At 37.7% G+C, this 15,101-nt stretch overlaps 1 protein-coding gene across 1 annotated transcript; it reads right to left on the bottom strand.

The window, feature by feature from the left end:
- Positions 1 to 3,402: 3,402 nt before the first annotated feature.
- LOC139200532 (zona pellucida-like domain-containing protein 1) lies at positions 3,403 to 6,648 on the bottom strand. Its single transcript, XM_070829851.1, has 10 exons — positions 6,549 to 6,648; positions 6,227 to 6,453; positions 5,760 to 5,944; positions 5,589 to 5,661; positions 5,398 to 5,495; positions 5,240 to 5,320; positions 4,937 to 5,108; positions 4,714 to 4,816; positions 3,698 to 3,727; positions 3,403 to 3,536 (listed from the first exon to the last, which is right to left on the bottom strand). Exons 1-10 carry the CDS (start codon positions 6,646 to 6,648, stop codon positions 3,403 to 3,405), a joined length of 1,203 nt encoding a protein of 400 aa, XP_070685952.1.
- Between the last annotated feature and the right edge of the window lie 8,453 nt (positions 6,649 to 15,101).

The raw sequence follows: 15,101 nt of genomic DNA, 5'->3' as shown, positions 1-15,101 counted from the left end.
CTCGGCTGTGGACTTGTAATCTAATTCTTGAAAATACCCACTTAAGCCATAGAGTCTATGCTTAGTTGACTTGTGCTTCAATAAAACTCCGTAATCCATCTACTTCGGTCAACTATTTACTGAAGCTTTCTTATTTTAGATACATTACAGAAAGACTCCATAGCTTCAATTAACAATCTAAGGAGAACATTCAACATGTATCTACATTTTAACCAATCAGAAGCCAGGGCCGCAATCATCCATCCATTGTTTATACCGCTTAACCTTGAGGGTCACGGGGAGCTGGGTGAGAGTATACAACCTGGACTGCAACATGATGAATATGTCACATGGCATACTCACACGCCCAGTTCAGTGTTGTTCAGGAGATACAGCATCGGCTAGAGGCAGGAGAACTTGTGCAAGACCTGAGGGCGATATGTGATCAGACTCTACAGAGTCTATTGTGCCAGAAATGTTGACGAACTGGACATTTGAGAAGTCAGCAAATTCTCAATCTAATTGATTATCTATTGAAACACATATAAATGTAAACTTCACTGAAATCAGTTTAAACGAGTTTTCAAGTATTCTTAGATGCAGGCATTCAAGATTCAATCCTTAGTTGTCAGATAATGCTAATCCATTCAAAGTTTTACCACCTGGCACCATAGATTCTGTACTATTCTAAAATCTTTATCTACTGGAAAATCTTCTTACCTGTCAGAGTATGAGATCTTCCAAAAAAATGGAGGGAAAAATATGCACATTGCAAATACTAAGTAAAGCAATTGTAAAGAATACCTCAAAGTTATTGTTGCAGGATGAGATGGAACATTCATTTAAGGGGAATCTGAATTTGAGGTGGGTCAACGCTCCAGTCAGCAGCCAGACAACCAGGCTTGTTGAACTGCTTATTGAGGACCATCTGAGACTCGTTGTAAATAGCTTGGTACACTGGGCAAAGGTAGATGCTCAGGTCCATATACTCAGTGCCACAGACCGCAGTTATGTCCGAGTTTTCTGGGAGAGATAAAAGGGAGGAAGTAAATCAAACTGAAATGGAAATGTTAAAGTAACAGCAAGTAAAAAAAACATATCAAAGAAAATACCACAAACCTGTAGGTCTGTTTTATCATTAAATTCAGTTGCATCTTAAGTGAAATGTTTCTATAGTTGCACTCTTTCATAGTCTCCACGTCGACCAAATTGCATATCAAGCAAAATATGTTGATTACAGTTAAATTTGTTTTAAAGTGCTTAGTAAAAATCAGCATTGGTTCCTAAGGAATCAAGAAGCAACACTGGGTCTGTAAATATTTTTTTCCATTGATTCAACAGAGAATTAAACCCAGGTCCATTATTTGGTATTTATACTGCATGGAAAAAGATTGCTCAGTTATTCGAGGGACTCACCTGTAAGCCTTCATTTTGAATCTGGCTATATGTCTCCAGATCTCTCCATTTATACTGGCGAACAAATAACAAAAGATGAAAGAGGAAACTTCAAAGTCAAACAAAGAGTAACATGAACTCAGACTCAACAACAATACATGCCAAACTTGGGTATTGAAGACATTAGATTAATGTTGGAAACGTTTACGCCCATTGATATTTTTTACATGTGAACATTAATCAGCTGTTTATTACATAAGGTGTAACATCCCTAGTAGCTCAGCATCTTTTGATACAAGCCATAATACAATTTCACTGAAATACACTGGTTTACTGGAAAAGTGAAGCTGCCACATAGTGATGGTAAAGAGGATAACTTTATTTATTCTTACTGTATTCATGAATTGTGTCTATGAACCAGCTGTGACCCTTTAGGGTAACATATGGTATTCTATGGACACGTACGGTATTCCACTGTAATGTACGGTAACATATGGTAATGTATTATAACTTATGGCAATATACATTATACAATATACATTAACGTATGGTGATGTGCAATATTCTATGCTTACTGTACGTTACCATAATGGTACCATGATACCACGTGTTGTTCCCACTGTGAAGCATGGAGGAGGAGGAGTGATAGTGTGGAGGTGCTTTGCTTGTGACACTATTGGTGATTTGTTCAAAATTCAAGGCACGCTTAACGTATGGTAATGTTCGATAATGTATGGTATTCTATGGTAATGTACAGTATTCTATGGTAATGTACGGTAAAGTACAGTATTCTATGGTAATGTACAGTATTCTATGGTAATGTACTGTAACATGTGTTAATGTATGGTAATGCACGGTATTCCATAATAACATATGGTAATGTGCAGTATTCTATGGTAAAGTACGTCATGAAGCTGATTGAGAGTGCCAAGAGTGTGCAAAGCTGTCAGCAAAGCAAGAGATGGTCACAATCTAAAATACAAAACATGTTCTGCTTTGTTTAACACCTTTTTGCTCAGTACATAATTCCACAGGTGTTCCTTTAAATTTAATGTAAAATGTAGAAAATCATGAAAATAAAGAAAAAACACTGAGTGAGAGGGTGTGTCCAAACATTTGACTGGTACTGCATGTTCAAATGGGTGAAGTAGCCTTGAAATGACTATGAAATATATGCAATACGTACAATTTGAGAGCAGCTTTATTGGTCATTATTAAAGGCTCTGTATTGTAGGAAATGGCATTTTCAGGTGTTAAATGGAAAATCTTCCTGCTATGCCTCCCCTTGCCCATCACTTATCATGCACTCCCACTTTTAACTATAATCAGGTGCTCATGCATAAGTGTGCATGTATAGCCTAAAGCAGTCATGACAGCCATGGCCTCATGTGTCCAGCGTCCAGGTTTGCTTTGCAAATAACACCAATGCAGTATTTTGTACTAATGTCTATTGTCTGCTATCTCCAGATTGAAATATCTCAACAACTTCAGTTCATAAACATCTAATTTGACTTATATCAACCATTTATCATCATTTACACCAACCTGTTAGATTTCTCCAATTCAGTCTATAAAGCCATAAGAGACAGTCAAAATGAAGAGTTTAATGGTGTGTTTTATCAGAGTAAAACATGAGTACTTTCTTCATCTTTCTCATTGAAAACACTTCTATACCATTTCTAACTGATTACAAAGGATGACACCATTCATTAAATACTTCAATACGACTCTGACAACATGATTAAAACTAACACTTAATTATAATACACAATTTTTTGTACAGATTCTGTTCCCTCATCTCCACATTAGTAAACTATGTGATTCACAATGATTATAAAGTTGTTTTAATGCCGTTTGTGAAATGGAAACGCTAAATAGCTGTGTGGCAGTATGACATTTTTGACTATTGTTTCTCATAACTTATTTTTCTATCTCTGCAGCACGCCTTGTAGATGATGAAGTATTAAACTGGCAGATTGGGAGACAGGTGAAGGGACTCCACTATCAGTCAGGGGATGTTACCAAATGTTACTGAATGATTGGTTTTCTTCGTCTGATGTAGAACGCGAAGTAAACAGCCATGGCGATGAATAGAATAGCTAGGACGACGATGCAGACAATCACAGCCACCACAGGGCTGCTGTAGTTCTCAGATGACATGTCTGTGTGAGCAGGGAAGAAGAAGGGCATGAAGTTATCTGACAATATTACATTGGGTGTTCCTATTAATGTTGCTAACTACTTACTGCTGACCAAGAAAGTAATTCATCAAAGAATTTTACTGCTGTACATTCACAACGTCACATATAACGCAGCCTCTTACCGTGAGAAGCCGACAGAGTTTGAGCATTTCCTGAAAAATTGAAACAAAACTGTGGTCAGTGATTGATGAGATTCACTTCCATGTTATTATTGATAATATTTACTGGTTAAACCAGTAATTTGACATTCTGGGAAATGCGCTTAATTGCTTTCTTGCCGAGAGTTAGATGAGAAGCTTGCTGCTAGTAGTCTGGATGTATAAAGAGACCTGGATACAACATCGGTGGCTGGGCTCTGTTCGTTCCTATGAAAGTTCCCCTGTGGTGATGAAACATACTATGCATGATTATGGGCCCCATAGAGTTAGCCAAGCCAGCTGGCTTCCAGTTTAGCCCTCTGCCAAGTCGAATGGGGATAAAATGGTTCAACCATGGGGCTTTTCTAGACTTTCTAAATGTTACTGTACCAAATGGATCAAATTCTGATGGTGAAACAACAACAAGTGGTTGTGACACCATTTTACAGATGCTTCTCTCACAATGGGATCAGTGGCCTGATGTGACAGATTCCACTGTTGTAATAACACGGTTCGGACACTAGGTTAAATTGGTTTCAAAGCATAGCGCACTCTCTGTGGGCTTTGTCAGCACAGCATAGAGATAGCTAGCAAGCCTGGCTCTGTCCAAAGGTTAAAGGTCCACCTGCTAGCCCCTCTGAAGCTAAAGAATGAATAATTAGCTTTTATGATTACTCTGTACAAAAGTGTAAAAATGGTCTTTGTGTTTCCAGTTATTACTCTGCGCTAAACTTGCGGGTTGCTGGCTCTTGCTTCATGTGTGGCACATATGAGATTAATATCGATCTCCTCATCTAACTCTTGGTAAGAAAGAAATTTTAACACAAATCACTGTCAAAAAAGACATCCCAATTACTGACGTATATTGTGTTACACAACAGATTTCCCCAGTCAGATTGAAAATTGCTTACTTTCAGCATTTTTATTTTCATTCGACATATTAAATATCATCATGATAGGATGGAGGGATATCTTTGTTATATTTTGCCCAAAAGACGCACCACTGCTCTGTCTTCCCACAGCAATTGCAGGTGAGCTGACTGTAGTGTTGGCCATCTCATCATGAACATCTCTCTTTTTTCTGTTTTGAGGAGGTACACAGCTCTGTTCAAATGAAGAAAGACAATTGAAACTCTGATGTAAACATTAACTGCAGTAAAGTGCCAATTTATGATATATTTAAATAAGGTTAGGACTCTTAAAGAAACTCTGGTGTCTCCTCACAGGCTTTAATGTGCTGCACGTAGACACCTCACAGAGTCTGGTGACACAGTGGAGGTAGAAAGTAGAAATTGTCTGATTTTTGTGCTCCACAAATCTAAAGGCCTCAAAGGAGAAAAGTGCACTCTGAGATTCCCCATTGAGCTCAATTTTAGTTTGTGCGTCACGTGTACACCTGGAGAGAAAAAGAGAAGGGTAGTGTGACTGCACTTGGGGAGGCACAAAGATATACTGATGTACGGTAAGAGTGTCAGACTATGTAGAAAGTATTGAATAGCCTACTGTAGTTACATACATGCAACTCACCCCACAAAAAGGTCATAATAGGAGAAGAGCACGGGATATGGGCTTGTTGTTGCGTAGCATCTGTCCAGCAGCACATTGAACCTTCATGGACAGACAAGTGGATTTTAAATGCCTTTTCTTATTAGTGTAACTTGTGTTTTACTGTAAACTGTAAGTACCTGTCTGTTAGATTGGTAGCCTTAACTGCAACATAAATCTTGGTCTTCAGGTTGAGTCCTGTTGGTGGGATTGTAAGCATCTCTTCATACTGGTCGTCCTGTTTAATGGAAAGGTGACAACAAAATCAAGTTTCACAATGTAAAAATAAAAATAGTCTTTGTTCAATTGCAAAAGCTAGAGCAGGTCTTACTTGGTAGAGCTGCATACTCAGTGTGCTGATAAAGCTACCATTGTTGTCTCTTATGGCAAGACTCACACCTGATCTGTATTAAATGAGAAGAAATTCACATGATCAATAAACGCAATCAAAATGTAGTTCAGTGCTGCTTGTAGTTATTAGGGTGTCACATGACATACTCACACGCCCAGTTCAGTGTTGTTCAGGAGATACTGCATCGGGTAGAGGCAGGAAAACTTGTATAAGATCTGTGGGCGATAGGTGATCATACCCGCAGAGGGGTCTATAGAGGTCACAGTGCCAGAGATGTTGACGAACTGCACATTTGAGAAGTCAGCAAATTGTCCAGTCCCAACCTCATTGATTATCTATTGAAAAGGAAACATATATTTCATTGAAATCAGTTTAAATGTATTTTCAGATGTATTCTTAGATGCAGGCATTCAAGATAAAATAACTTTCCAATCCTTGGTTATTGTATGTACCAAAATCAAACTTTTACCACATTGCTCTATCCCTATCCTTGTGTACTGGAAAATCTTATTACCTGTCAGAGTATGAGATCTTCAAATAAATCAAATCAAATAAAAAGTGCCTTAATTGATTCTTACACCTTTCAGAAAATTAGATAAAGCAATTGTGAAGAATACCTTAAAGTTGTTATTGCAGGATGTGATTAAACTTTCATTTAAGGGGAATCTGAATTTTAGGACTGGTGGGTCAACGCTCCAGTCAGCAGCCCCTGTACAACCAGGCTTGTTGAGCTGATTATTGAGGACCATCAGAGACTCGTTGTAACGAGCTTGGTACACTGGGCAAATGTAGATGCTCAGGTCCATATACTCAGTGCCACAGACCACCGTTATGTCCGAGTTTTCTGGGGGAGATAAAAGGTAGGAAGTAAATCAAACTGCAATGGAAGTGATAAAGTAACAGCTACTAAAAAAACATATCAAAGAAAATGCCACAAACCTGGAGCTCTGTTTGTATCACTGACAATGCACTCTTCTGGTATCTGGGCCTCAGTCCTCAGAATGAGGCCAAGCTGGCAAACAAGGATAACCAGCCTCATTGTTATGACCGTGAACCTGTGATAAAGCAGCAAAACAATGGACACCAAACCATTCACTATCTCATTTCAAAGGAAACTGCTTTTAAAGGAAACTTCTCAAAAATGGCCAAATTTGACGTCAAAGACCAAAGATCAACCGTCCTGTACATAAGAGACGAGCCAACAAAGGTAATAGAGTTACTAAAGCCCATTATCCAACATAGCAGTCACTTTAGAAAAGAAAAAAAATGAAACTTGAACTTCAACTTATCTACTCACAATCTATGCAGTTGTTTTCAGGAAGAAAAAAGTTCCTTGACATAAAATTACCAAGAAAATTTTCAAAGTGAAAATACTAGTTGTACTTCCTCATAAACATAGCCTGCAAGAAAATTTGAAAGTGACTGGCACTCCCGATTGATAAAGACGCTAAAATTATATCGAATATATAAAATATAAGTTTGATTTAAAAACCCAATGAATCCAGATACAAAATTACTTTATTAATCTCCATTATTGTAGTAAGACAATAAATATTACAGTACAGTCTTTTCTATACAATATATCATAAATAAAAATAACCCAAGGTAATGAAATATCAGGAAAAAGCATCTATTACAACTACAATTGTGGAGGACTCACCTGTAAGTCTTCATTTTGTGGTGTGCTATCAGCCACCAGATCTCTTCATTTATACTGTCGCCCACACAGGGGCGTGTGAGGATGTGTCTCAGACAATACTGTTACATGAGCTGAGCCTTTATCATCTTCATTTTTCACTGAATATTTTTACATACGTTTTGAATTTTACTAAAAATGCCAAATCAACATAAGATGAACTTGTTTTTTACAAAGTTCAAAATGTCATCTCCTGGTCACCTTTGTGACGCCTGTTTATTGTAACCAGCTCTCTGCCACAAGGCACATAAATGGTGTTAAGTAATAGAGTGTGATAATAAAAAATAATGTTTGTACATACACAAAGTGGAATTTATCCTCAGAAAATGGTAGACTTGGGGCTTTAGAATGAATTTGTCAGATTATCCTGGATGAGGATTTCTCAATCAGCATTTATCATTATTGCTTTACATTGCAGTTTAATTAAATATATTCATCATTTGAAGTTCAGTCGATTAATCTGAAATCATTAGCCACGGTTTCTGGATTCAAATGTTTAAATGCATTTAAAGTGACTAATATTTGAGATGTGTCACAAAAAAGTGTTTCCATGGATCTCCAGATGGATTTTGGTCTTATCTGTTATTTTGAAATGACCAATCTTCATGCCACGTCTTGGATGTTTGGTTGGATTATTGATTTGATGGTATTGATGTCAGCAGAGAGGATTTATTTTAGCTTGTCCCAGTCCTCAATGAGGTCAGACAGGTGAGTCCACTACAGGAGCTGGTAGCTGGTCAGCATCTTTTTAAAGACGGATATAGAAATTGGGTACTTTTCCTCAAGAGATGAATGAGTTTTACAATAAATTATATAATGTAAGACTAATAATTTGTCTCTCAACCCCGCCTCTCGCCCAATGTCAGCTGGGATTGGCTCCAGCCCCCCCGCGACCCTTAAGGATAAGCGGTATAGACAACAGATGGATGGATGGATGGATGGATGTTGTAGCACGTAACCATTTTTGGTTCAGTATGTTCAGTCTGAAATCCATAGTTTGCTTATTTGATGTTCTTTCTTCTCAAATATGGACGTTTACCAGCAGGGTGTTGCTTCTGACTTTGTCTGCTCTTGTTGCCACATTCACAGCAGTCAGCTTTAAACTTCCAGTAATGCATTAGCAATCATCTCACATTTGGTTTTAGCATAACATATAACTTATACATGGGATAATGCAAACTTAATGGCTGGTAATGACAACGGAAAAACACTTGATTGCAATCTTGTGTGTGGGCAGGGAGAGCGTTGCATAGGAGACCATGATGTATACACAAAAACAATGTTTTATTTTTCATAGAACTATGACAGAGCAGGATCAGTGATCTGATCAGTATTCTTTTTTAAGATCTTTAGATGTGATAAAATTCTCATTATTGTTCTTCCAAGTGTGAGTTTCGTAATGGATCAGTTTTTGTTATGGCCTCAGGCGTCAAACTGTAAATAGAAAATTTCGGTGCTGTTTTGTACAGTCAGAGGATAAAAGACACACCTATCTGAGAGAAATCCAAAGTCTTTTGTGGAGCATCATGACACGAAAGGGACTCCTGAGTAACTCAGTTCCCTGAGGAGCACCACCACAATGCAACTTGAGGATACAGCCTGAAAAAGGTGCCTGTTAGATTACTTTGGACATATCCGATGTCAAATGCCAGTTTTAATCTCTCCTTTGTTGTTTAAATAAGTATTTGTCTGCAAGCCATGCCATCAGTGTTACCGAGGGCACATTTCTTCACAACCTGGACCCAGAAGAAGCAAATGTGGTCACCCTTGGGAAATAATAATACTAACCTAGTACAGGCCTGTGGCAGATTTAGGTCAGGACCTGAGGATTAAAAAGAAGCGGGCACAGTTAGTGTTTGTTAAAGGGCTTTTAAATGTGCAGTTCATTCAAATGTAGTTCTTTAAAGAATCAAAATAATGATGTCCCATGACTAAGCCTGAACAGGAAAATCGATGACTTTGACTGTTTGAGGTACAAATTGAGGTTAAGCTCATTTCATCGCAATTGATGCGTGATCATCTAGTCGATTAACAATATAGGCCATGTCCAGGGTGTTGAATATTTTAATTAGAAAAGAACATAAGATAGGATGACAGTGTATTCCTGACAATGTTTGGCTGGGAACGAGAACTTTGCCAAGTAAGCCAAGAGCATGTATTGTGAGCTTTGCTGGATGCATGGAATCTGAGGCCAAGCTTATCACAGATATATCAGTTTCAGCATTATATATACACTGTTGCCCATAAAGTTGGAATAAAATGTTTTTTTCCTCTTCTCATGAAATGATTGTGACAATGTGATTTATTCTTGATAAATAAAGTGTATATCTTCTCAACTTTATTGATTAAACTCTTCCAAACATATCACAATGAAACTTAAACCACAATTAGCAATTCATTGTGGAGAAGAACGACAAGAAGAATAATAACAAGAATTCCTTGCATTTCAACTATGTTTTTGGCCCCCTGGTCGCCTGGTTTTTTGCACCGCTCGCACCGCTTGGTGCTCGGGCCCTAATTAACCTTTGCAAACTGTGTATTCAGGCTTTAACAAAATTGGGCGTATTGAACAATTATTCCAACTTTATGGGCAACAGTGTATATGTGTGTGTGTGTGTATATATATATATACACACACACACACATATACATGTACAGTGCTGTGAAAAAGTATTTGCCCCCTTACAGATTTCTTCTGTTTTTGCTTTTTTGTCACACTTACATGTTTCAGATCATCAAACAAATTTTAATATCGCACAAAGATAACCTGAGTAAATACAAAAAGCAGTTTTTAAATGATGATTTTTTTTATTAAGGGACAAAAGCTATCCAAACCAACCTGGCCCTATGTGAAAAAGTAATTGCCCCCTAAACCTAATAACTGATTGTGCCACCCTTGGTGGCAACAACTGCAATCAAGTGTTTGCAGTAACTGGCAATGAGTCTTTCACATCGCTGTGGGGGAATTTTGGCCCACTCTTCTTTACAGAATTGTCTTAATTAAGCCACATTGGAGGGTTTTCAAGCATGAACGGCCTGTTTAAAGTCATGCTACAGCATCTCAATCGGATTTAAGTCTGGACTTGGACTAGGTCACTCCAAAACCTTCATTTTGTTTTTTTTGAGCTATTCAGAGGTGGACTTGCTGGTGTGCTTCGGATCATTGTCCTGCTGCATAACCCAAGTGCGCTTGAGCTTAAGGTCACGAACTGATGCCCAGACATTCTCCTTCAGGATTTTCTGGTAGAGAGCAGAATTCATGGTTCCATCAATTATGGCAAGTTGTCCAGGTCCTGAAGCAGCAAAGCAGCCCCAGACCATCACACTACCACCACCATGTTTGACTGTCGGTATGATGTTCTTTCTCCAAAATGCTGATGTAACGGGACGCACACCTTCCAAAAAGTTCCACTTTTGTCTCGTCAGTCCACAGAATATTTTCCCAAAAGTGTGGGGGATCATCAAGATGTTTTTTAGCAAATGTGAGATGTGCCTTTGTGTTCTTTTTGGTCAGCAGTGATTTTCGCCTTGGAACTCTCCCATGGAGGCCATTTTTGCCCAGTGTCTTTCATATTGTTGAATCATGAACACTGATCTTAACTGAGGCAAGTGAGGCCTGCAGTGCTTTAGGTGTTGTTCGGGGTTCTTTTGTGACCTCCTGGATGAGTCGTCGATGCACTCTTGGAGTCATTTTGGTAGGCCGGCCACCCCTGGGAAGGTTCACCACTGTTCCATGTTATCTCCATTCGTGGATAATGGCTCTCACTGTTGTTCGCTGGAGTCCCAAAGCCTTAGAAATGGCTTTTTAACCCCTTCCAGACTGATAGATGTCAATGGCTATGTTTCTTGTCTGTTCTTGAATTGCTTTAGATCGGGACATGATGTGTTGCATTTTGAGATCTTTCAGCCTACTTCATGTTGTCTATTTAAGTGATTTCTTGATTCTACAGCTCTGGCAGTAATCAGGCCTGGGTGTGGCAAGTGAAATTGAACTCAGCTTTCAAACATGTGGTTAATCACAGTCAATTCATGATTTAACAAGGGGGGGCAATTACTTTTTCACATAGGGCCAGGTTGGTTTGGATAGCTTTTTTCCCTTAATAAATGAAATCATCATTTAAAAACTGCTTTTTGTATTTACTCAGGTTATCTTTGTGTGATATTAAAATTTGTTTGATGATCTGAAACATGTAAGTGTGACAATAAAGCAAAAACAGAAGAAATCTGTAAGGGGGCAAATACTTTTTCACAGCACTGTAATTAGAAATTATTGTAGAGAAATATAATAAATAATAAAAATATAATATATTAACATTTTTTGACCATATAATGTCCCACTGAGTACATATATTGTATTGTGCAGCCCTCCTTGGCGTTATGGAGCTTTACACTTAGTTATAGCTCATTGTAAACCCCACTGTACACAATCTGCTCAGCACAAAACAGCAGACACTTGAAATGAGCCACTAGCTGGTGAACACAGTGGATCATAGGAGCTTCAAAGCCAGATATTTCCCTCACGAGCTGGTGGAGACCAAAAACAGAGCTAAAGGAGAGTGAATATTGGATTTCCATTCATCAGCTGGCCGTAGACAATATTCTGAATGAATGATAACGTTGCTGCATAACTGCTGGATGTGTAAATAAGGAACTGTTTGCTAACAACTTCGTCATATCAACTTAACATGTGATGTAATGTCTGTGTTGTGTTCCCAACTTGTTTCCTCTGCTCTCCAGTGGCCAATAAATTAGTTACTAGAGGTGACCTTTAGGGGTGCTGCAAAGAATATTTTGTTACCTGTGTTTAGAGCCAGGCTAGCTGTTTCTCTTTGTTTCCAGTCTTTATGCTAGGTTAAGCTAACCGGCTGCTGATTTATATGTAACAGACAGGCATGATCGATCTTCTCATCTAACTCTCTTCCCTCATTCTAAAATCTTGAAACATGTTGTACTGGTTGTTTTTCCTGGACAACCATAAAGAAAAGGAGGGATCTTGGTGTGGATGTGTATGACTGTTAGACTCAATAAAGTTTTTCTCTCTTATCAGCACAGAACAGCTCCATCTATATGTCTCATGTTACTCACATGGTTGTACTTTATCAGCATGCACATTATTACACTCTCTAACAATGTCAATCCAGTGCACATGACACTCTCATGTGTCTGTGAATGTGTCTCACAGAAATGTGAGGAATAACAGATTTCATGCAGTCTCAATAGGAACAAAGGCATCCATGGTTGTTTACATAGAAAAAAGAATGGCGGCTTCGTAAATCCCAGAAGACAAAACACGTGTTTCTATAGGCTTTAAACAGTAAAGGGAATTTGATATTTATCCACCAAAGGGGCTCTTGGGGACACTGTTCTGAAAAACACAGTTCATCAACAGCACTAAATTACATAACACAAGGCCACAGTGAAAAAACAATATTTTCAGAAAACCTGACATTTTTGATCATGTTTTTATTGCCACTTTAAACAATAAGGGGTCTTCTGTGCTTGATCTACGCAGGCATTAAACAACCTGACCAAAGAGTTGATCAAAAGGTTAGTTGGCAACTTGAGTGAGAAAAAAAATGTAAAATAAATTTTGATGTTCACCCTTCTCGTGTCTGCCTTTTAACAATCAGACCTACTGACTGCATCAGCTCGAAAAACTCAAGAATAGATGTGAAACTTACAAAATGTATGGTTTTAACCCACGATGCATTCAAATTAAGTACAGTGAACACTTTATTTTCTATTATGTGTTACATGTTATTGCTATCAATTATATTTTCTATATCTTTATTTTTGTATTCTATTTAGAACAGTAAGCATGAATATTTTGTTTGTATTCATTGTATTATACTTGTTAGATCTATCTTATCAGATCTTCCTTTATTTGTATTTCATCTTTACAAACTCAAATTATCCAGAAATTATTAGTTTAACCTTACAATAGATTGTCTTTTTAACAACAACTACTGGCTGTAATTAGAGCATGCTGTGTGCTGAGTCACATTATCAAGCACATGCAACACCTGAGCAGTTTCATAACATGTTAGGGCAGTAGCATAGGTGGAGCCCTTTTTAAAAAAACAGTCACATCAGGACACAGTCCTACATGAGCTGTTCTGTAAATCGTAAACCAGTCCCAGGGTTTGTTATAAATTTAAAGATCTGTGACCCACTTGTTTTTTTTTTTGTTAGGAAATCCAGTATCTATTCTCACATTAATATTTGGTGTTACACGACGGATTGTGCATTTTTCTAGAGGCATTAGGTAACATTTCAGCGTCCTTGATACTTCTAAAGTGACCCACTGGATTTGAACCTGGCACTTATAGGTGTGGTTAAGATTTTCGTTTTCTTCAGAGTCTGCCTGTACTTACACTGCCTGAACTCTCCTTCCTCAGTGGTGGAAAAGGTACTTTTAATTTACTCAAATCAAGTTTGTAATGCTTTGTATATGCAGTATTATGGAACTATTATTACTGATTCATCATGAGTAAGCAGCACTTTAATCTTCAACTACTTTATGTACTCTTGGACACTGTAAGTTAATGATACGTAATATCATTTTAAAACTAATTATGTGATTTGTATGTAAAATCTTAATCTGCAAAGTAACAATAGTTGTCAAATAAATATAATGGTGTAAAAGAGTGCAATGTTATGTGCAACATTAAAGGCATATGCAATAAAGGCAACTATATGACACATCTGTTATACAGTGTTGTTGTACTATTATTGTAGAGCTGCAACAAATAATTATTATCACTATCAGTTAATCATTTAGTTTACAAAATGTCAGAAAATCATGCTCTTAAATATCTTAAAAACCTGTACAACCTCAGCTAAAAGTTTACATAGGTCAATAAACCACAATAATCAATAAAAGTATTGACATTGTGCCATACATCAGATTTGAGTAAATAAAGACACAAAACATACTGATCAAAAACAACTCTGAACATAGAAACATAAAAACAATATTTCTTAACACTCCAGAAGTTATTTGAACTATTAACATGTTTTAGTTTTGAGCTTTCCTCATTTTCATGAGCAGAGTGCAAAGACAACTTTATAGAACAGAAATATTTCCCCAGTGCATTTGGTACAGTGGTAATTTTACTCACAGTCATGATCATCACTGTACACTAGCACACTTACTAACTAGTGTACACTATCTCTCTTGTACACTATACACTAAAAATGTCTAGGTCAGAGGTCAACAGACCCCTTTGAAAACGGCTATGCTAGTTTTTCCCTTGCCAATATTTAGCCTGATTTTCTAATGTTATTTAGCCCCCTTGGTTACAAGCAAGGCTAATGTGGTTGGTACGAGTGGATGCCCGAGCTTGTCTAGTTTCACATGATATCCATATCTGTACTCTAGCTTAGCAACTGAGCCCTCTGGAGTCTCCGCACCGTGCTTTGTACCGTCCGTAACACAACGTCATCAACTTGCAACACGAGCTTGGAACATCAAAGTAATGAGTACATTATCTATTCTAGTTTTTATCTTAGATTGATTTAAACAGGAAAATACAAACAGCGCCTCCTGCAGGAGGAGAATGGCCTGTCTGTTTTCAAAGGGTTAAAGATGAGACTTTATCTAATCAGAAAAATAAGAATAAAAACTCTAAAATAGCCTGACTTTTTTTTTTAAATAAAAACAGATGAGTCTCTGTGGGGGGACATTTACCCAGACCCACCTGGAGCCTGGGGGTTATTGCCCCCACCCCCAATGTACACCAGGTGTTTACGGCCCTGTGATGCAGTATTTCTGCAGTGTATTACAACTAATTTTA

Source organism: Pempheris klunzingeri, chromosome 4, assembly GCF_042242105.1.
Source record: "Pempheris klunzingeri isolate RE-2024b chromosome 4, fPemKlu1.hap1, whole genome shotgun sequence".
Classification (NCBI taxonomy): domain Eukaryota; kingdom Metazoa; phylum Chordata; class Actinopteri; order Acropomatiformes; family Pempheridae; genus Pempheris; species Pempheris klunzingeri.
This window is presented reverse-complemented; position numbering and strand designations above follow the sequence as displayed.

What these genes read in the sequence shown, in the direction of transcription:
- LOC139200532 (XM_070829851.1), bottom strand. Translation starts at nt 6,648, where the DNA reads ATGAGGCTGGTTATCCTTGTTTGCCAGCTTGGCCTCATTCTGAGGACT. An exon ending in GCTACCAATCTAACAGACAG is followed by an intron (nt 5,321 to 5,397) that starts GTACTTACAGTT and finishes CTGTCCATGAAG; the next exon opens with GTTCAATGTGCTGCTGGACA. An exon ending in CGTGCAGCACATTAAAGCCT is followed by an intron (nt 4,817 to 4,936) that starts GTGAGGAGACAC and finishes TCATTTGAACAG; the next exon opens with AGCTGTGTACCTCCTCAAAA.